Below are 22,927 nucleotides of genomic sequence, written 5' to 3'. Positions count from 1 at the left end.
CCAGACATTTACTGGAGTTAAACCCAATCTCAGGATACAAGACTTTCAGACCAAAACAGTCTTCTGTGCAACTAGGACCAGAAGGAGGGAGCAACTGTTTACTGGCTGGGGCCTTCTCCCTTGCAGGCCGCGTGTTCGAACTGAATCTGCAGATTGTCTTCTGCCGAGCATTCTAAGAACGCGAGTGGGCGAGCAGACCAGCCCGCATACCTTCAGGGGCTTGAGCCCCTTCCTAGGACTGAGGGCCACGGGAGCGATGCAAGCCTTCTCCCTTCTCGCCCAGTGGAGCCTCAGTGGAGACGCGGGTCTGCCTAACCAGGGTTGGCCGCTGGGAGCTAGCGGCCCCTCCCGCGAAGGAGCGAGGGGGCAGCGGGCCCTCGCCGAACCCGCCTCTGGCTCTCACCCGCGGTCGCTCTACCCTTGGGAATGCGTGAGAAGTTTGGAGGCTTGGATAAGAGTAGACCCTAGGGAAAAATGAGGCAGGTCGGGAGGGCGCTGTGGTCGGTGGGGACGGTGGCGAAAAACACTGGCTACTTTCAGCCGAGGCTGAAAGCTTTGACCCTTTCCCTCCCTCCCCCGCTCGGCGCGATGCGGCTGGGGGGGAGACCCCAAGCCCTGTAGGGGACCCCAAGCCCTCGGCTCCGCTCGCCTCCTTCCGCACCGGGATGCGGAGTGAGCGCAGGGGCTCCAGAGGCGCGACCGCGAATCGAGGCGCACCCGCTCGCTTGTTCGCTCCTTCTGCCTCCTCCACCCCGCCGCCGCCATGACTCGGCTAAGCTCGCGGAGCGCGCTCAGGCGCCGCGGACAGCGTCCGGGCGAGAGCGGGGGCGAGTGCCGGAGCCGCAGCCGGAGCCGGAGAGGCAAGGCCCCGGGCGAGGGCGCGCCGCAGGCGAGCGGCCCGGCGGCCAGGCGGCGGAGAGGCAGCGAGGGGAGCCAGCAGGTGAGCTAGGTTGCCCTGCGCTGGGCGGGCGCGGGGGCGGATGGGGCGGAGGCCGCGGGAGGAGTCGGGGCTGCGCGGGCGGCCGTCTCCTCCCCCGGCGCTGACGCAGGCTGGTGGCTCCTGGGGAGAATGGACCCTGCGCGGCGCTCGCCGGGGCTTTCCCAGGCTGGAGAGCGCGCCTGAGTGTGTCGCCCGCCGTGCATGGGGAGCCGCTTCCAGCGCGGCTGCGACAGCGGAGGAGGATGCTGTCCGCGAGCGGAGGTGAGTCGCGGTGGGGCCCGGCGCAGCTCTGAGTTCAGCGCCAGCAGGTGCCGGGGGGAGAGGGGAACCGGGTGCCAGACGCCACCGCTTGGGGCTCCGGGCGCAGAAGAGGGCTCCTGGGCGCGCCCGTCGTGGGAGTTTGGCTGGGGTGTTGCGGGGATGGCGACAGCAGTTTTCCGCCCGCTCCCTCTTTCTGCTGGGAGAAAAGGAGCGACCTCTCCTCCTTCCTTTTGGCTCTCCCTGACCACCCCTAGTCTCCTTCTGACCGCGCGCGTCTTCTTTCCAGACGTCCTCACCCCAAACACTCGTCTCTCTCCGAGACCGGCTGCTCCCTCCTCCCTGCCGCGAACCCGGTTCTATCCACCTTTGAGCCCTCCCTTCCACTCCAAAACCTCCCCATTGCTCCGGAGCCCATCTCCCGGCCTCTCGAGCGGCTTCCCGCGGCCGGACCCTCTTCCCCACTCATCTGTAGAGCTACGGCTCTGCCCGCAACCGTCGAACAAGCGGGTTTCTCCTATAACCCCTACCTTTTCGCAAACACCCTCAGAGCTGGACCCCGCGTCTCCCCGGACCCAAGCCGTTCCCGAGTCCTCCGTGGACTCCGTTCTGTGCTGCTCCCCCCTGTCCCATTCCCCAGGCTCCCCGCAGCCCCGATGGCTCTCCTCCCTGGCCCGCCCCCTTGGTTTAGGTTCCAGACTGGATGCTGTGCCTGGGAACCAGAACTCAGGGCTTTTGTTTCTGTTTTTGCTTTCTTCCTTTTTCTTTTTTTCTCCTACTGGGGAAACTTTAAAATCCCCGTGGTTCGGCTCCTAAAAAGCGCTATCGGAGGGCTCAACCGCCGAGAGAATCTGGACGCAGGGAGACAGAGATGGGGGAGATTGTGTCGTTCGTCGGAAGGGAGCCTTGGGATGAGTGTACAAAGTAAATTTCAAAACGGAGGTGGTTGCTGCTGCCGGGACCCTCCTTCCCCGGCTGATTCCGTCCCCGTCCGGCAGAGTATTATTGTGACCCTTGGTGGGAGGGCGAGTCTTTTCTCTGCACTTTTTAAGGCGCCCGTCCCTCCCCGCTCCCCTCCCTTGGTGGTGCTGGTGACCTGACCGGGTGGGGGAAGAGCTAGTCGGCGCAAGGGAAATCTGCTTGGAGAGGCTGATGCCACTTGGCTCCTGAGTTGCTTGCTCCCGGACCCGCCAGATTGTGTATGTTTCACTCTAAACTACCCGCCACCCCCAACTGCACCACACAAGTCCTCATTGTTGGGGGTCTGCCAGGGCACGTCTGCCTGGGTTGGGAGAGTCTTAAGGAATGGGATGCGGGTAGGGAGGCCGGGGGCGCTCAGCGAACGGGCGCCGACCCAGCGCGGGCATCCGTGAGCTCCGGCAACTGTTGGCGAGCATGGTTGCGTGCCCACGTGGGTCGGTGCCTGGCGGGTAAGTTTGGAGACTCAGGCACGCCTGGACTTAGATCCTTTAGGAAGAGCCGCGAGTGGAAAGCTTGCGGAAGCGAGTGAGTCTTTTTCTGTCCGGGCGCTGGGCGGGTAAGAAAAACACTGGCTACTTTGTGAAAGCCAAGGCTGAAAGCTTTGACCCTTTCCCTTTCGCCCGCGGCAACCTAATCAGAACTGTGTAAAAGTCAACTTCTTATCAGAAATTGTCTGCTGTTGTCCTTGATTGAAACCCCAGCATTCAAATGGAGTATTGAAGAACTCGCAGACATAGCTTTTGAAGTGCTATTGTTCTTTTCCATACACAGAGGCCCTCTTAAAGGTTTGGGAAGTTCTAAATGCAGTGATTTGAAAGACTGACATTGTAACTATTTGCTGACTCTCAGGGGATTGGCAGGGATGAGAGCAGAGGCCAGGGTGAGAAGTGCAAATGTGTTGCTACAGTTTTCTTGGGAGCAGTGCCACTGTCAAGTAGGAATTCAGTTCTAAGCATCAAGTTGGCAATTAAATCTCCTCCTAAAGCAGATTTAGGGGATGATTTTTACTAGGTTTTTTTTTTTCTTTTTTCTTTTCTTGATGGTTTGCTTAAGGTCTGAGTAGGCATATTTGAAACATTTAATCATGTTCATTGTATTCAACAATAGAATCTGGATAAAAATTACTTATTGTTGATGAAGCTCATCTCACAAGCTGTTTCACAGTATGTTTCATTTGCAAGACACACCACTGTAGGAGGCTGCAGGGAAGAGATGCCATCACTTACTGTTCTGTTCTCTTCCCCAGGCCAGAGAGGAATCTGCTACTTCACTCCCCTCTGCCCTCCAAAGTCATTTCCCTTAAAGGGATGGGGGTTGGCTTGGTACCTGATAGGACCCTTCCTAAAAATTGCATTTGGTGGATATATGGATGCCTGGAGCCACCCTCCAGGCAGATGAAGAATCTAATTGAAGCAACATTTCATTTTGATAATTCACTCAAGTCAAACAGTATTGAAATTCTTTGTGATCAGAGATCTTGAAAACTTTTTTTGTTTCATTTTTGTTTTGTTTTGTAATCTGGATCTGTAAGTGAAAAGGCATTTCAGGTCATCAAGTTGAGCAGGAATAGAGATCCAGGTCTCCTGTACCCATGTCGGTATTCTTCCCACCTCCCCACCTTGACTTACCATCCTCAAGTATATTGTGTTGAACATGTGAAAGACTGAAGCATTTTTCTATATGAGGAATCACCATTATGCACAGACATTGTAACATATCTGCAAAAATGGGGACAGCAGGACAGACGTCTACCTATGGCCCAAGGGATGATGATTATTTGTCGATTGCTATCCTTCTCTCTCTGTTGCTGTCTCTCTATGTCTTTCTCTGAAATTCTTTTTTTTTTAAATTTCAGATTTTATTCATTTATTTGACAGAGAGAGAGATCACAAGTAGGCAGAGAGGCAGGCAGGTTGGGGGGGGAGGCGGAAGCAGGCTTCCCACTGAACAGAGAGCCTGATGTGGGATTTGATCTAGTACCCTGAGACCATGACCTGAGCTGAAGGCAGAGGTTTAACCCACTGAGCCACCCAGGTGCCCCTCGGAATTCTTTATGTTATTAACTCTTTCATAAACTCACTCCCAGTAATATTTTTCCCATTCAAATATTATTTATATTTTAGGAGCTAGAGGGGATACTCGTTTCTCTCCCGGAATATGCCTAGGATATTCGTGTGGATAAAATTTCAAATTTTTCTTCTCTCCTTGCTTATTGGGGTACCTTTCTCCTCTTTCTCACATTATGCCATCATGTTTCATTGTATTTTCTGGGGTGAAGATAATGCAAGTCATACTAATTTAGGTTGATGTAAAAAAGGGTGTCATTTTAAGGCAAAATTACAGGAAGGAGAAGCTGATCACTTGGTTACCCTAATATCACTCCATATTTTCTCTTTGCTCTCCCTGGGTTCATAGGAGTGAGGTCAGATATCATTTTGTGTACATTTGACTGCTCCAAATGTTTCAGTGGAGAGAGAGGTCTTGATTCCAGTAGCCATAAGTTAATGTGGCTGAGAGGAAGGGGGTTGGGAGAATGGATTGACATTGTCCTTTTTTAAAAACAAAAATACATGAGTCATTCAGCATAGGCTCAGCCAAGTTTGATGCCTCCCTGTGCCTGCCTTTCCTAGGCATGTGTATCGTTCTCAGGCTTCTGGAACCTCAAACTCTATTAAACACCATACTTCATTATGCCCTATGCTGTTCTGCTCCATGTCTGTTTCTCTCGATTCCTCTAAAGATTGAGAGTTTCTCCAGGGCCCTGTCGACTTGTCTTCCATGCCTCAGAGGCTTAGCTTTTCCAGGAAGTTCACACTAAATTCTTGCTTCTTCTGATTTATAATGCCTACCAAGGTTACTTTGCAGTAGAGAGAAGATTGTCCTCCCTTTCATGAACTATTTTGAACCTTGAAAACAAAATAAGAGCTTTCTCTTGTAATTTTCAGTGTTTCCTTTTGGGACCAGTCCTTGGCTTCTTTTATGCCCAAACTGTGCATTTCCTGCCCTGTCCTCTCTCCTTCCCTCCTTTACCTTGCTTCCTTTGTTTGTTTGTTTTGTTTTGTCCTTCCCCTTTCACCAAATCAAAGAAATTGCATGAAATCAACAACCACAAAAGGGCTCCCAGCTTAAAGTTTTGTAGTGTGATCTTGCACAGTTGCTGAAATATGCTTTATTCCCTCTTTCATGTGTTATTTCTATTTGGGGGAATAGTCAGGAGGTGGACCTTATCAGTTCTTTGCCCAGTTCCCTGGTAATGTAGGTATTTTAGCTGGGTGATTGTTCCCTTCATGGGTTGTCTGCAGTTGGTTTAAAATTACAATTTAAAGATGGAAACTCTGCCAACCATTGTGTTTTGGGGGCAAGGGGAGAGTGTCTCTGGGTGCTGTCCTGTGAGCACACCTCAAAACCCAGCCACACCACTGGGACATCCAAGCAGAACGTAACAATGTTAACAGTAGACACTGTGTCAGTGAGCGCTGTGTCAAGAGACACATACCAGGTAGCCTAATAGAAGGAATTTAATACAGGAAACTACAAGGAAAATTTTCATAGAATCACACACGTGTCTGAAGAGCTGAGAGTGGGATGGAACAGCAGTGAGAAGCTCCTTCTGGAGTTAGAGGCACAAAGGGAAGGGGTACTGTTCCCAGAGCCTGGGAATTGGGGCTGCATGGTGGGAGCAGGTCCCACACAGGGCTGGGTGGGATCCATCGAGGAGACTGGGCCGCTGCGCAGGATGCCACCTTGAAGCAGAAAGAGAGGGATAGAGGGAGATAGATACCCTAGTTTCTAACCCCCTCCCTTTCTTCCTGTCTCCTGCCTGCCATTCCCATTGATTGACCCTAACTGGAAGTCAGTTGGCCAGGGAGCCTGGGAATGGGACTTGGGCTCAGCTTCCTGCCATGCAGGAAGGCTGCAGCGCAGGGGAAGGAGCCTGAATCGGATCAGAGAGAAACAGGCAAAGGACTAGTTCTGATGCCAGGAAGACTAGTCTCTTATAAAAGTGTTTGTTAATATTGCAGAACTTGGGAATGGGAAGTAAAGCCCTGCTCCTCCTCTAAGCTGCCCTCCCATGCTGTCCCATCCAACCTCCCTTGCTGAACTGTGAGAGGGACCCCTGGCATTGAATCTCTATCTTGCCAGGGGGAGCTACGTCCATGCCAAGTGCCCTGGTGAGTAGAACAGTGATAGTCCCTATTCTGCAGTTCCCAAATCTAGATGACTCTGAAAAGTCCCAATATTTTTCCTAATTCATTGAATGGCAAGACCTGATCTGATCTGAATGGATACGAGGCTACTTATCATATCTGTTGATCCCCCTGAGTGTGAATAGTCATACATATGGCTTGAGAGGTATTGATGAACTTGATTACGGAGGGAGGGACCTAGCTAGGGGTAGTCCAGATACCTAAAAGCTAAGTGTGTGACATGTGACATGTGACATGCGACACGCTGCCTTTCTGAACTGCATATTAAAATCTGCATTCCGAACACATCAAACCCAGGAAATTTGGATTGTGAACCTGTATTTCAACATGACAGGAGAAGGAAGAGTGGAAATGTGGCCTGATTATAGGCAGCTCTAGGCCAGTGCTCCTGGTAAGCAGTACAGCCGTTCCGGGATCACTGAATGCCAGAGCAGGGTTCCTCTGTAGCCTGGCCTAACAGCCTGCTCAGTCTATAGATGGGGAGACTTCATTGAGGTTGGAGAGCTGGTCCATGTGTTGTGGGGTCACCAAGGGCTTCTCAGAGGAGCTGCTACTACTTGAGTTCCCTTTGCAGTCCATGCTGCTTTGGTCTGAAGCTTGGGTGACTTCCAGCCTTGAAGTTTCAGAATGAAGGAAGCCAGCTGGTGAGTGAACATACAGGTAAATCTGCCCTCCAGCTGTGGTCATCTTATCCTTTTGTAGCATTTCACATAGGCACGCACATTTGCACACCCACACACATGTACTCACACTCATGCAAAAACTTTTCAGCTTCTGATCTTATCAGACAGACAGGATGGGTGTCACCATCCCCATTTTCCAGACCCTCAGACCAAGGTTTGAGTAATGAAGTAATTAGGTCCATGGCTGTGGGCAAGTCCCTGAACGCTTGGAGCCTCCACTGGAAAATGAATTCTTACTCATGCTTTTGTTTTAATTGTTTAGCCACAATCAGACCTATAGGGGGAGTGGCAACACAATTAGAACTGTGCCTGGTGCCCATCGACCATCCTTTCTTCCTCACCGCTCCACCTTCAGACAAGTAAAGTAGATTACATGAAGCCACACAGCTATTCCCTTTGAAAGGGAAGGCTACAGTATCATGAAGAGAACTTAGTAGTTGACTGAAGACAGACCTTTTCTCTCTGTGTCTCTGCTTGCTTGCTTGCTTGCTTTCCTGGCTTTAAGAGGAGGGGCTTGAAGAAATGCCACCATACTAATTTTCTCTTTCTCTCCTGGGAAACTGGGTCTCAGTTGGCTGTGAACTTTGTGACCCCTATTGTCTTCACAGATCCAGATACGCACAGGTTGTTATTTTGGTTACTCCAAATCTGACTGGAGAGGAAACAACCAGATCACAAATACAATTTGCTGTAGAGAGCAACTTTATTTCTTGTCAGCACACATGGGACTTTGCTTATCATAATTCATGGTACATGGGCATAATAAAATATTCTCTTTTTCTAAGTATTTTGCAAGATTAGTAAGGCTGCATTCTTAGGGAAAGTTTATTAATCCATAACTTATAGAAAACTCCAGAGGAAGAAGATATGAGATATGTCCTGTAAGACGTCAGCGTTCGTTATTCAACTAGCTCTCTGCCAGGTGTAGTGCAGGTTGCTGATAGGATAGCAACTCTCCCTTGGATGTGATCTAAACCAGCAGTTGTCTCCATTTTGTTTTCAAATTGGGAGGGTGTGAAAAAGTAGGCGGCAGCCCACTGAGTAATCACGGTCCTTGGGATGCTGGTCCCTTCCACCCTTTTGGCGGCACTGTAGCAACATTAGACACAGAGGCATGCATCGGACCCTGGCTGCCTTGCCTCAGGCTGTGTGCCCTGGGTCTCTGCTCTCTTAGCAAATGGAGATGGTGTGCTGGTGGCAAGGGCGATAGCAATGATGAGGGTGATGGTGAGGAAGTTAGTTACCTCTGTGTCCATTACAAGGGGTAATGGCTGATGGGGAAGTACTCTGTGATCTGTCCTGTCACTCATTTACCCATGTTCAGTGTACCCTTGCAGGGTATTGGCACGATGGTGGGCTCCGTGGAAATGGCCACAAAAGATAGGCTTCCTTCTCAAGATTGAGGATTGGTGTGTAAAGCCCAGATACACAGATGACAACACAGTGGCTAAATACAATAACAAAAAAAGTAGAATTAGTTGAGGGATGAATTTTGCCAGCGTCCAGCTAAGTAATTTGAAGGTGAACTGGGATTTGCTGATGGATCGTTCTTTTTTTTTTTAAAGATTTTATTTATTTGACAAACAGAGATCACAAGTAGGCAGAGAGGCAGGCAGAGAGAGAGGAGGAAGCAGGCTCCCCACTGAGCAGAGAGCCTGATGTGGGCCTCGATCCCAGGACGCTGGGATCATGACCCGAGCCGAAGGCAGAGGCTTTAACCCACTGAGCCACCCAGGCGCCCTGATGGATCATTCTTATTGTAAATATGTTTCAGGTATTGTGTGGGGTGAATGTCACAGCAGCTGTTGTCTACCAGGGAAGGCACAAATCCACAAATGCATGGAGGAGGTACGTTCTAGGTGAGGGGACCATGGTAAAGGTAGAGATGGGCACCTCCATGTATGGTGAGCCCTGAATGAGCTGGTATGAGCTGGCCAGAGCCGGGGAAAGTGAGGCCGTAAAGGTAGTACCTGGTTGCCATGTTAGCCTTGAGATTGTGGCTGGTGGTGAAACAGGCTTTTCTTTGTGTGCCCTTCTGGGCAGGTCTCACTCTTCTCCTCTTCCCTGAGGTGAACAGGCAGTCTAAGGAGAAATGGGGTTATATTTATTTAGGTGAAACGAGGATAGGTATGTGGCAGGTACGGTGTGTTTTAATGGTCTCTCAGAGGCCTCCTGTGACCATATCTGCAAGCCCAGGTGCCTACAAAGATGGTGTAGTTGACATTGCTGAATGAAACAATCCAGGGGAGGCATTGGGGGGGGCCTTGGGTTAGCTACTATTCAGCTCCAGCCAAGGGTTGCCATAAGAGAGTTCTAGACCAAAGTAGCCAAGTCTTCAGCTTTATTGAGAAAAGTTAGAAATTTTTTAAAGACTTATTTATTTATTTATTTGCCAGAGAGAAAGAGAGAGAGAGAGAACGAGCATGGGAGCAGGGAGAATGTCAGGAAGAGGGAGAAGAACTGAGCAGGGAGCCTTGGACAGGACTCAACCCCAGGACTCTGGGGTCATGACTTGAGCCAAAGACAGATACTTAACTGACTGAGCCACCCAGGCATCCCAAGAAATCTGTTTTTTAATTGTGAAATCCATCAGTTTAAAAATGTGGCACGAAATTAGTTACAGAATAATGACAATAACAACAGAAAAATAACATTTGTAGGCTAAAGATAACTGGCCCATGGGCTGATTTTGACTCATGAACCCCCTCATTGTGGATTCTGGCCTATTCTTGATAATTATCTATGACTACATAGATCTCTCTCAAATGGAAGTTCGATAAATATACCAAGGGGTAAATCGGGCCATTTTTAGTAAGGAAAAGTTTCTGTAAGACAGTTGGATGGTAGGAATTGGTCCTCATTTATTTCTGTGTGTTTCCTCAATCACCTCTTCTGTTGTTCTTGATTAAATGCTACTGATACAGGGTAAACCTTTGGTAAAACCGGTATCCATGGCAATCCCAGTGTGTTGCTCACTGTTTGCTGGGCAGCACTGAGGTATATGTGTGTCTGATTCTACAGCTGCCTTGGTGAAGCCTGTTACATCCTGCTGCCCAGGCAAGTGCCCGTAGTAAGTTAGATGAGTGGGTGTGGTATCTGTAAATGACAGTGTTCTATGGTGTTCTTGTTTAGGGTTGAGCTTTGACTCCCAGCCTCTGAAATATGCACATTTCAAACCAGAGTGAGAACACAAACAACTTAGTATTACTGTGGAATTGAGTGAATGTCATAAATATTTCTTTATCTTTTTCATAGCTCGCATAAAATTGTTAAGATATAAAAAAGTTGTTCATTCTAAAAACAACGAAAATTTATTGGCTATCCATCTCCTAAATGCGTGTGTCTCTTTGGGTTTTCATTAGCGTCTAGCAATATACTTTGAGAAATTAGATTTGAACAGAAGTTTCAGCAGAATATGAAACTCCTGGTGTTCATAATGAACCCGTTTTCAGCACTGATCCACTGCGTACAACAGCCTCCTTTTAACCATTATTTCTTCAGAAATAATCCCTTGTTTATTGAATTTGGAAAACACACAATAAATATGAAAAAAAAAGTCATAATATTTCTACTCAGAAGCAGTCTCTGTAATGTTTTGAATTACAGAGATAAACAGGCTAGAGATTGAGGTCAGATGAATATGGGTTTCTATCCAGGCTTCTTCTTTTATGTATTCTTTTTTTTTTTTTTTTAAGATTTTATTTATTTATTTGACAGACAGAGATCACAAGTAGGCAGAGAGGCAGGCAAAGAGAGAGGGGGGAAGCAGGCTTCCCGCCGAGCAGAGAGCCCGACGCGTGGCTCTATCCCAGGACCCGGGACCACGACCCGAGCCGAAGGCAGAGGCCCCAACCCACTGAGCCTCTCAGGCACCCCTTTTATGTATTCTTGATAAGTCTTATTTTTCTCACCTATGAAATAGAAATATGGATATTATCTCTTTTATCTGATATTTTCTTGATTCAACCAGATAATGTACATGAAGCACATAGCTCTTCGCTCTTTTATCTGATATTTTCTTGATTCAACCAGATAATGTACATGAAGCACGTAGCTCATTGGTTGGTACACAGAATGCATTAAAAAATGAGCAATATGCTTATGTCTCCTATTCCTTTGGCTACAAACATTTTACTTTGTGGAATCCATGTGGTCAATGACCTATTTTCTGTTAAAAAAAAAAAAAAAAAGGACGACTTCCCTTGTTCCCATATCTCTTTAAGAATCACTCTCCCTAGTATCCTTTTTAATATATTTCTTTACAGACCTGAATCATCCTTAAACTTTTCCCTTGCATGTTTAAGGTGTTTTCCATCCTTCTTTATTATAAATAATTATTTGATGGATATCTCTCTTCATCAATTGTTGGTGGCAGCTTGATTTTCTGGTTAATATAGTGACTGCATCTCAATGGGAAATGGGCAGGACTCCTGCCAGCATCCTCCATTGGAACCCATGCCGATGATGGATGGGAATGTTCTGTATCTGCACTGTCCAATATAGTAGCCACTAGCCATGCATGGCTGTTGAGCATTCGAAATGCAGCTGGTGTGACTGAGAAACTGATTTTTTTTTTAAATTTTTAACATTACTTAATTTTAGTTTGAAAAGCCCTGTGAGTTCATGGCTGCCATATCGTACAGCATGGGCTTCTGCTTTTCCGGTTAAAGGAGTAGAGTAGACCTAGGCTGGGGTTTGTTTTTTAGAGAAACCTGTCAGTGAAACATCTAGCTTTATCTTTTGGCCTTTTCCTTTAATTCTCTGGTACAGGTACTTAAGTACTGGATTTTCCCTTTCTTTGTGTACCTTCTTTTTATTTTGGCAGAGGGTTGATAGAGGACACATCATGTGCCAGCTAACTTCTTAACTTAGAAGCTGAGTTTTCAGTTTTGCTGATGTGAGGACAGTTCAGGTTGTCAGTGACAAGAATGTAGCTTAGTATGACTTTGGTCTAAAGGGGAACTCCTTGGCCTTTTTAATAGGATACTTTTAATATCTCAGGGAAAGTCTAAGTTGCCTCTTATAATCGGTGTCTAAATATCTAAATATATTACTACAGGGCTTGATTTTGAACACAGGACAAGTAAGAAAACGAAGTTTTTGCCTTGATTTTTGTTGGGTTTTGATTTATTTTGTTTTGGGTTTTTCTTTTTCTTAGAATAATCTCAGTGTGGTTGATGCACAGATTGGTTGATGCACAACCAATCTCAGTGTGTAAATGGCCTATTAAAAGGGCCATTTACAGAAAAGGGTATACAAAGAGCCAACATACACAAAAAGGTATAGTTCATTCCCAGAGAAATGCAAATTAAAGCAACAAAAAAGCCATTTTTCAAATAGAAGATTGAACAATTTTCAATTTTTTGGAGTTTCACTAATGTTGATGAGGCTGTGGAAAAAAACAACACAGTGCTGATGGAAATGTGAAATTGCTACTAACTCATCAGAAAATAATCCTGCAGAATCTAGTAAGAGTTCTGATTCTCGCACCTTTGCACAAATGCATTTTACTCATAGAAATTATTTGACCAAGAAGTTAGCATGTGTAAAAGCCTGGTTAGCCAGAGGGAGCCATGTTGTTGTAAGCTTAGATTGACCATGCCCCTCCCAGAGGAACTTACTTACAAATCCCGGATATAGGGGCGGGCCAGGCCGGATGGAGACATCCAATCAGTGGGGTGCACATATATTTGCTATGGTGAGCTGGAATTCAATTGGCCACCGGTATGGCTGACCGAGCATGACTGTGCAGTTTTCCCTGTGTGTTGCAATCTCATTGGCCACCTGGGTGTGGGCCGGGCTCAACCACGTCTATAAAGGTTAGTGTGGGAGGTCAGGTGGGGGTAGCGTCCTTCGGGTGGTCGTTTGAGGTCTCCTGGCTGTCGGGGGAGCGGTCTCGTGGGGAAGTGGCCTCATCTTCAGGGGAGCGACCTCTTCCGGTAGGGTTGTGGTGGGGAAGCAGAGTCCCCGGGTCGGGGAGCAGCGTGGTCGGATAGCGGCCTTGCGAGGGAGCGGCGTGGTCCGTGAGCGGCCTCGTCCGGGGAGCAGCCTCCTGGTGTAGGGTTGTGGTGGGGAAGAGGAGTCCCAGGGTCCGGGAGCGGAGTCCCGGGGTCGGCGATCAGCGTGGTCCGTGAGCGGCCTTGGCTGGGGGCTGCGTGGTTGGTGAGCGGCCTTGTCCGGGGTGCACCCTCGTTGGGGGAGCGGCCTCCTCGGGTAGGGTTGTGGTGGGGAAGCAGAGTCCCAGGGTCGGGGAGCGGAGTCCCGGGGTCGGGGATCTGCGTGGTCCGTGAGCGGCCTTGTCCGGGGTGCATCCTCGTTGGGGGAGCGGCCTCCTCGGGTAGGGTTGTGGTGGGGAAGCGGAGTCCCGGGGTCGGGGAGCGGAGTCCCGGGGTCGGGGAGCGGCGTGGTCCGTGAGCGGCCTTGACGGGGAGCTGTGTGGTCCGTGAGCGGCCTCGCGTGGAGCAGCCTCACTGGGGAGCGGCGTTGCGGTGGGGTTTGTGGTCAGGTAGGGTCGTCCTCAGGTAGCGGAGTTGGGAGCGGCGTTGTCGGGGTCAGTGTCCTGGTCCTGTCCTGGTCGTTGTCGCCCGGACTGGTCGGTTTGATTTTAGATGCTTGGCAAGGAATAAAACTTTGTGGGACTTTCGCATTACATCAGTCTCCTTCCTTTGATCAGGGACCCTAACTGTGCATTAGAATATTTATTGCAGCATTGAGGTGGAATTAAAAAAACTGATAGCTAGAAGTCCATCAGGAAATCCATTGGAAAAATTAAGATCTAAATCAAGAGAAGTCTATAGTATGGAATATTATGAAGCTGTTACAAAGAATGAGTTATGGACACACACTGACCTAGAGGAATATGTAGGATATGTTAAATGAAAATAGAAAGCTTTAGAGTCATATGCATGATTTTTTTAAGGTAGCCTTTGCACTGTAGGGCTGTCTCTCTGGGATGTTAATTCTTAGGAGGTAGGGAAAAGGTGATGGTGTTTTGAGAGAAATTCTCTTCTTTTTATCCCACTAAAATGATAACATGGGAGATTTAATTTGACCATTTAATTATGTATTTCATAGTAACTGGACTAGGAAAGAAGAAATCCAGGTTCTGTTTTGACTTACATGCCATGGATTATATTATTGGATTCCTAATCTCTTCTATCACCTGTTGAGGAAATATGAGGAATTATCAAATGCTCCAAGGTCCTCCTAGGACAAGATAATGTTTCCTCTGCACTTCTTACATTTTGCTGTAGTTATATACCAAGATTTAGAAGATCATAAATTAGTATGTCAGCTATGGTCCCCTAAAAAAGGGCCATCAGTCTTCACTTGAGAAGGTTCAGTGCATTTATGCCCATACTTAGCATATGGAAAATGGACACTCAGTCTGGAACACAGCCTACTTTTCATAGAATCTCCCAGTCATAGAACAATACATCTAGGAAGAAATGAGCAGACTTTAAACATGATTGCTCATCAGAATTATCTGCAAATCGAATAAATGCAGATCTATCCTATGCATACCCTCGAATGTACAGAATCAAAATATCTAGAAACTAAGCCCAGGGATCTTTTAAAAAATGACAACCAAGGGATTCTGAGCCATCTCCTTTGTACACTAGTGTTTGTGGACTACAGATGAAGTTTATCCTATAAGGTCGAGCTGCCTGTCAACAAGGCAGGGAAGACAACAAACATTTGTAAAGTCCCTACATAGGAAATACCTCTTAGTGCTAAGCCCTCCTGCACAGCTAGCAAGATGTATGAAATTCAAACATGTTAGTAGAGTTTCATTTTTCCCAGACTAGGATCCTTGATAAGGAATTTTTCCTAAAGTAACATACAAGTCTTGCCATAAAGGATTACCCTGAGCCACTTTAATCTGCAACTGATTCTCTGTGTCCTGATAGGCTGTGTCCTAATCTTTAGTCCAAGGGCATATACTTTATGCAAAAACTCCATCATCCGGTGGAGCCCTCTTTAAAACTTTGTTAAAGCTAATGGTCAAATTGTAGTTGTATAGTCCCTCTTAAAAAAAAAAAAAAACAAAAAAAAAAAACAAAAAAACAGTCTATTAACACCAGACCTTCAATTTCTGAAATGCTTAAAAGAATATTACCACTAACAGAAAGACCAAGTGGAAAGGGAACCATTTAGAAACACTGAAACAAAGCAAATGGCACGCATGGCATTTCTTTTTAGTTCTAAGGCAGTGAAGTACCAGATGTCATGTAACAAAGTCTGAGGGGACCATGGAACCTAATGGGCATAGCCAGAGTGCTAGCTTTAAAAAGCTCTTGTGCTTATAAAAACAAGCAACTTGTCACCATTAACTCCATATGTTAGACTTAAGACTTTTTCCAGCCTGCATTTGATTTACTTAAACACTTGTAATGCTTACCTTTTGCATTAAAAGGGAGAATATTAGTGAATAAGGGGTTTGTCCAGCCCTGTTATAGATCTTTCACATAGTAGGTTGCTTAGTAAAAATCTGGTGGCTCTGTTAGCTACTACCTTCTAATTGTGGGGATGGAAAAGGAAAGGTCAGCTGAAGTTATCTCTGAACTTGAAATAAGCTACACAACATAAGCAGTGACTTCATTATCTTATGGGGATGGCAGGAAATGGTGAGTTTGAAAATCCACAGCAGAAGTCTCTAATTCCACAATCTTAAAATGAGCCTTGGTTAATTTCAGGGTACACAATGCATAGATATAGTTACAAAATTACCAATGACCAGTCCTTCAAGTTCTTTTTCCTAGAAATCTATGGAATTATCCAAATGCAATGTTGCTCACACCTGTCTGACCACTGCTCCTTTGTCTCCATTGATGGATCCCCTCCCTACCCCAACCCCATTTGCTGCTCACATTATCACTCAGAACGTTCTCTGCAAGCTCTGTATTCTCTGCTCCAAACATGTTGATTGTTTTTCAGGGCACTAGTTCTATTATCTCTGTTCTGATGAGTTTCAGGCCTTTATTTCCTGTTCTGGCTTCTTCATGCTTCCAGTCTGATATGTTCATGATGGCTGCTGGACATTTCTATGTAGATGCCAACTTTTTTGAAACTGTTTATCCTTTAACACTTGTCCTCTTCCTATCCTCATTCAGGTTGGAGAAATCTAACCACCCAAGGTCAAAACTGCTCATTTTTTTTCTTCCCCACTATCATTACTCACTGAATCTTAGCATTCCTTTTTCCCAGCAGCAATGTCTTCCCTCCATCTCATTTCTCTCAATCTTCTTTCATTATATCATTCTCATGTGGCCATAATAACCTCCTAATTTCCCACTGCCTCCGTCAGTTCTATGCCTCAGTACCAAATTAATCCTCCTCAAGTACATTTATGTCATGTAGCTCTGCTGATCCAGAACACTTCAGTAGGCCATGACTTCTCAAGAATGCTGTTCAAACTCATTTTTCTGAAGTCCCAAACCCTCTGCAACTCTTTCCCTTTCCCCTCTGTTCTGGTCCGAGGAGTCTGCCATTTCACCAGACATGACCACAGCTCACTCCTACTCCATCCACTTCATTTTTAGCACCTAGGAGGCTGTCCTGAGCTCTGTCCTCCCATGTGAAAGGTCCCTTCCCTTCAACCTCTAGATTTATGTTTCATCTCTAGCGTGACCAAACAAACCCACAGAGACCACCTTTAACAGCTTTTTTGTTAGCACTAGTCACCTTTAATATAGAGCCTGTATCTTCAACTACTTCATATGCTTCCCCTAGTATTTCATAAATAGTAAATGCTCAAAGATTTATTTTGATTAGATTTAGAAACTGGCCTATTGCCTTGTTTATGATTCTCCATCCAACCTGCCCAAAACAATGAAAGAAAAAAGAACCCAAAGAAAATACTGGCAGGTAAGCTAAGTACCCCTCCTCCAAGGTTCAAACAAAGTTCTGTGAATAGAATTCAGTCTCCTCTGTCTCTGTTCAAATAATGCATGTCTCCTAAGACTGGGAAATCTGTACTTGGGGAAAGGTACCAGCCCAGATGGAGATATGGAGGAATGACTCTTGCCATAGGAACTTTTCTAACTTCCAGTTTGAAAAAATTCCTTTAGGGGGATTTTCTGATATACATGTGTGTCCCTCACCGTAACCAGCAACTGGTCCTTGTTTATGTGGGACAGGCAATTAGCATAGACCTGGATGGTTTCCCTAAGATTTTGCAAGTTCTGTGTTTCTGACCCTTAGAAGAATAAGTCATGATTTTACCTAGATGAATTTTCCTTAGCCAAACTACCTTTTAAAAAATACTAAAAACACAATTCTTCTTTCCAGCCCAAATTTTTATTTTTTCAAATATTCATAGTACAAAAGCATAATTCTTAAAACCCTGGTGTGAGTTTCCAGATAGATATATTTTTCTAAGATCTTACTCATTTTAGAGCAAGCGAGCACACAAGTGGGGAGGGGTGGAGAGAGAGTGAAACAAAATCTGAGGCAGATTCTGCGCTGAGTGGGGGGCTTGATCCCACAACTGCGAGATCATGACTTGAGCTGAAACCAAGAGATGCTCAACTGACTGAGCCACCCAGGCACATTACTTTCTTAATTATGCTAACTGGGATTGATTAAGTCTTAATATATTTTGCTGTGAAGAATTGGCTAATACTAAGAATAGATTAAATATTCTAGAAAATGATGGACCCAGGGACTGAGTCAAAGTATGCTAGCTTGGAGGGTATACATATAAGTCTTCAGGAAAGAAAAAAAAAAAGATGCACACCCTTCTCTTTGTCTTCTAGTGTGAGAGATTGGGTCCCAAAGCCTGCTTCTAATAGTATGCCAATGAGGCTGAAATCAAAGTGTCAACACGGCAACATTTCCTCTGACAGCTAGAGGGGAGAATCTGTCCATTCCCTCTAGCTTCTGATGACTGTGGCTACCTCATTCCAAACTTTCTCCATGGTCACACTGCCTTGTCTAATCTCTTGCTTCTTTAAGGACATGTGTGATTGCATCTTTAGGCTCTTCCAGATAACCTAGTGCAATCTCTTGTCTTGATATTCTTAATAAATTTGTAATGCTCTCTTTTCTTTTTTGTCATACAAGGGAATACACATTCTAGAACATCGATGTATTTTGCGAGCCATTATTCAGCCTACTAGAATGATGATGATTATTCTGCATATATAAAAAACTTAAAGTTTTAAACTATAAAACAGCAAAAATATTAGTGTCTATACCATATGGTCAACAATGATTATTCTTGGGAGTGGGTCGACCAAGAATTTTCACTTTCACTACCACACATGCTTATTTTTTCCCCCTAATATTATTGTGCTTTTGAAACCATTCACTCTTCTATTAAGAACATGTAACTGATATGTTTGTATTGAGGGATAAAATGGCAAGGATTAAAGTGCAAAATTCCAGCCATATAAAAGCAAAATGATGCCCTAATTGGGTATCTTTCTCCTTCATCTCATGGTACTTCTTTCCAGCACGGCCCTCCCTCGTCCTTGTGCTGCTGCTCATTCACTCATCTGTGCAACTTGGATTGAAAACACACTTGAGACAATTAAATCCAAACTTGGATTTGCTTGGCCTCAAAGTCCCTGCTGTTCCCTCTGTTGCAGGCTGTTTCTCTTAATTTCTCCCTTCAAAGACCAAAGAACTTTCCAGAAGAAAGGGGACAAGGAGAAGAATTGGAAGGAATAGGGAATATTTCTTTTTTTTGACTTGTGGTCTGAGATGTCTTTGGTTTCGTGTATGTTTGTTTTCCTCTCCTCAGCAAAGGCTGCAGAGTCCTGTGTGGGGATAGATCAAGCCTTACTCTTCACGTCCCAAACTCTACCATTTGTGGAAGGTTTCTTTGCTATGCTGCTGACTTAGTATCATTTGTCCTCTTTCTCAATTTGGATTCTTGGAGCATTTGCTATCTTTTAGGCAAGGATAGTAGGAGAATGCCCTAAGAAATGCAGTTTCCCTTCAATCTGCTGCCAGAGCCCAGTGCCGCAGATTTAAGATACATAGATCTCATTGGTGATTAATAACTCCCCCCATCACTCTCCTCTAACATCCAGTTTCTTTACAAATCCCTAGCAAGATCAAAGTGTCCACTGGTTTGAGCAAACTAAGGATTTGTAATTACACAGCGGTGTCCTTCCCTAGAAACGAGACTTCAACATGTTGAAGGACAAATCTGGAAACCCATCTTCTTTTCTATAGATATCTTAAAGAATTAGTCACTGTTGCATTGTATCTACTTGGCCATACTTTGCATTTTTTGTAGACAAGATATTTTCCATTGTTTTGGTGAAATAACAGTTTTAACATGTATATGCAATCAGGCATTTAATTAAATCAACTTAGTTTATCACTGGGTGCATTTATTGTACTGTCTAATCACGGAGGTAAACACAGCTGCCATGGGCATGTGGTGAGAATACTCTGGAAAAAGGGGGCATGGTGGGAAATCTGTTTAAAAGCTGCCAATTTATCTTTCCTTTTCTCACTTGAAATTTTGTAGAGAGGGGCTAGTTTTCACTGATAACAAAGGCAAAAGTATATACTTTTTAAGGAGTTGAAGAAATCTAGATTTCATAGAAATGAATCATGGGAAAAGTGTATAACCAAGCTTCTCAAAACTGATGTGTGTAGAAATCACCTGGAATCTTGTGAAAATGCAGATTCCAATTTAGTGGGGCTGGGCTGGGGCCGGAGATTTTCAAACAGGCATTTCTGGTAATGTTCCCCACCCCCACCCCCACTCTCCTGGCGCTGATGCTGCTGGGGTTGGTTCAAGAGACAAGCAAGATTGAGAGGAGTCCGTCAAATGATTCGAGGTCACCATCTTTTTGAAATCAAGAAAACATCCACATCTTTTGTTTTTAGGGGCCAAAATATAGTGTTCTTTTTTGATGAATTAAAGAAGCTCTAATCCAGCGGAGTGCCTTTCTGATATTCCAAGCCTGCAATAATAGCTGCTTAGTTCTTTAAATGGCTTGGTTTACTCTGGACTTTTAAAATGTATGTATTTTTAAATTTCCAAATGCTACCATACTCATTGAGAGTAGAAACAGGATCCTGATAGTGCTGGATGCATATTAAATATTTAACATATGTGTCACCAATTGAGTAAGACTCTTTTGTTTCTATAAGGTATTTCCAGTGATCCTTGTCAGTGAATTTCCCCTTTTGCAAATTAAACAATTGAGAGAGCTTAGGAGGACACTGGGTCTAAGCTTTAAATGTGAACAGAGATTAAAGGCAAAGGTTAAGGCTTCCTATTAGATTTCAAAGAAATACTCTGAGATCTCTGGGAAACTGTCATCACCTGAATGCCCTGTCCTTCCCTTCAAGATTGCTATGCCAACTCCCTTGACATTGCTCCTCATTCAAAGCAAGCCTTCTTTTTCAATCATTTTCCCTTCTGTTTTGGTATGAACTTAACACTTTGTCAGTGGGATAATCCTGTGTATCTTCGAGAGGTTGGAGGTGGGTAAAGAGATCATGGACAACATTTATGTCCCAGCACCTATCTTGACACATCTTATTTATGTATAATTAGGTGTACTTACGATCAGAATTCAAACTTAGGGATATTGCGAATATGACCATTTCCTAAATCATTTCTAGACAAAAACTTTAGCTTTGAAATTTTGAAAATACTTTTGAAATCTGTTACTTTAATTTAGGGCGTATATAAAATCAGGATCAAATTTCATTTGTGGGTCGCATCTAACAATTATTAGAGTGTTTGAACTTCAGCCTTGTTTTGTGCTAGGAGAGAGAAGCGGACAGTAAATAGCAATGGAATGCAGCTATAAATTGGAAATGCATACAGGACTTAATTTAATATAGAAGACTAAAGTAGCCTTCCACTTGCCAGGATACTGTAAAATCAATCTTCTCTCAGAAATAAGGAAAAACTGAATGAAGTCATTAGGAGTTAAAAATAGTAGATAAGGGGCGCCTGGGTGGCTCAGTGGGTTAAGCCGCTGCCTTCGGCTCGGGTCATGATCTCAGGGTCTTGGGATTGAGTCCCACATTGGGCTCTCTGCTCGGCGGGGAGCCTGCTTCTCTGCTTCCCTTCCTCTCTCTCTCTCTGCCTGCCTCTCTGTCAAAAAAAAAAAAAAAATAATGTAGATAAAATCTTCTCAAGCTGCCTATATAAACTTCACAGAGTCCTTACTGTTTATTTTTTGTTACACACAATATATTATTTGCCAAGTTCCACAAACCTAATTGCCAGAGCAGAGGCTCCCAGCCACCTCCTCCCCCCCCCTTTTCTGAAGCAGAGTCATGAACTGATTACATGGAATAAATAACTCATTAGGGTCATCCATACATACTTGAAATAAGAAAATATGGCTAAGTGTCCTCCACAGACAGGCTACTTAACCAGTTTTCTCTATTCAGACTTTATTCACTTACCAAACCAAACTTCAGATCACATTTGTCTATTAAAATCCTCAACATCCTACTGGAAAGTGAATTGTGCTTAGTGAAGGAACTAATCTTTAAAACAAGCTTACTTTTTTGGGAGAATGCTTTGGACATCCTAACTTTTCAGTGTCCACAAGGGCTAAAACCTCTCTCTGGCCTTCTAGAAGAAATTTTCATAGCCTTGTGAGGGTTTGTACTCCCCAGTTTGTTTCCCAAAATAGAGAGAAATGAGAGCTGTCACAAGTTTCTTTCAAATTCTCCATAGAAACCCTGATCAATCTGATATTTTCCAAACTATCATAATCTGGAATTTCTAGCCAAATAGCATTTCAGCTGTTGTGTATTTAAGTGTCTATTGTTTATAAGTAACAGAAACCAATTTGAGATACTTTAGACTAAAAAGGGGAATGTATTTCAAGGATTCAGACTGGGCTCTGGGGACTTGAAGGTGAAATCATGGTTGAAGGTGAAATCATGGACCTTTCTCAAAAGCCCTGGTCTCACCAGACCTACAGTCTCTCAGTATCACAGTACCTGAATTCTGAAAAGAAAGAAGTGGCTATCCATGTTTCAACTAACAAAGGCCAGGGACCCAATTTTAGGTAACTTAAGTCAAAAACCTGGTACCAAGCTCTACAGACAAGGTACAGAGCTTGGGAATCCCTGTGGCCAGGCTACAAATAGTACCCACTACAGGAAGTATTGATTTTTTTTTTTAAAACATTAAGACAATAGTAGTGATCAAATTTTTACAACTCCTTAATCTGTACTTCATACAAGCCTACTCAAAATGTTCTAGAAGGGTTGAAGATAAACCCAGTAGTTCTGAGCTTGGGTTTCCTGGACCTATAAAGATCCATGCTAGGATTCTGAAAGTTCTTCAGCCGCTCCCGTGTTCTGAGAAGCCTTCACTTACTTACCAGGATAAAGCTGCAAAGGATCACTAGCCCCTTGAGTTTCTTGGATTTTTAGCTAAAATGTTATTAAGTTGATGTGGTAATGTTCTGTGTCCTCATGATAGAAGTTCATTATATAGATCTTTATTTAATCATGGAGAAATTAAACTCAGAAACAGACACAGTACTAATAGCAAACACTCATGCAATGTCTTCTGTGTGCCTGTGCTCTTCCAGTACTCCAGACGTGATCTTTCCAAAGCTGCAGTTCATTGACAAGGGAGGTAGAAGGAGATATTTAAGTGCCAGAGAAGACTGGGAGCCACCAAACCAAGTCTTCAGTTAGAGTTCAGCATCAGCGGTGATCCTCATGCAGAGATAGAAACATCTTGCTCTTGACAGGGAGTTAGTTATTCCCAGAACAAACTTCATAACTGAGTCTTCTTTTGCTTGCCACCCCTGAGTTTGATTCTAGCCACAGTTTCACACATTCCCAAGTTGTAGTTTTGGTCTGTGTTCAAAGTAACCCTTCAGCAGGCTTGCATTTTTTACTGTGCT

General features: G+C 44.8%; 1 protein-coding gene across 5 annotated transcripts in view; it reads left to right on the top strand.

Moving 5' to 3' along the window:
• Nucleotides 1–976: 976 nt before the first annotated feature.
• The window catches only part of LOC309857267 (uncharacterized protein), a 77,903-nt gene continuing 55,952 nt past the window's right edge, over nucleotides 977–22,927 (top strand). For 3 of the 5 annotated variants that reach the window (XR_014307592.1, XR_014307593.1, XM_082750031.1), the window contains exon 1: nucleotides 977–1,201. Coding sequence is in view for 1 of the 5 variants with exons in the window: in XM_082750031.1 (XP_082606157.1) it covers nucleotides 981–1,201 (221 nt within the window). In the remaining 4 variants the exon portion in view is untranslated. Of the gene's footprint in view, nucleotides 1,202–2,378; nucleotides 2,398–12,908; nucleotides 13,126–22,927 lie in introns of those variants that run through there. The other 2 variants (XR_014307594.1, XR_014307595.1) reach the window with 2 other exon arrangements.

This window comes from Mustela nivalis (genome assembly GCF_964662115.1).
Source record: "Mustela nivalis genome assembly, contig: HAP1_SCAFFOLD_572, whole genome shotgun sequence".
NCBI classification, from domain to species: domain Eukaryota; kingdom Metazoa; phylum Chordata; class Mammalia; order Carnivora; family Mustelidae; genus Mustela; species Mustela nivalis.
This window is presented reverse-complemented; position numbering and strand designations above follow the sequence as displayed.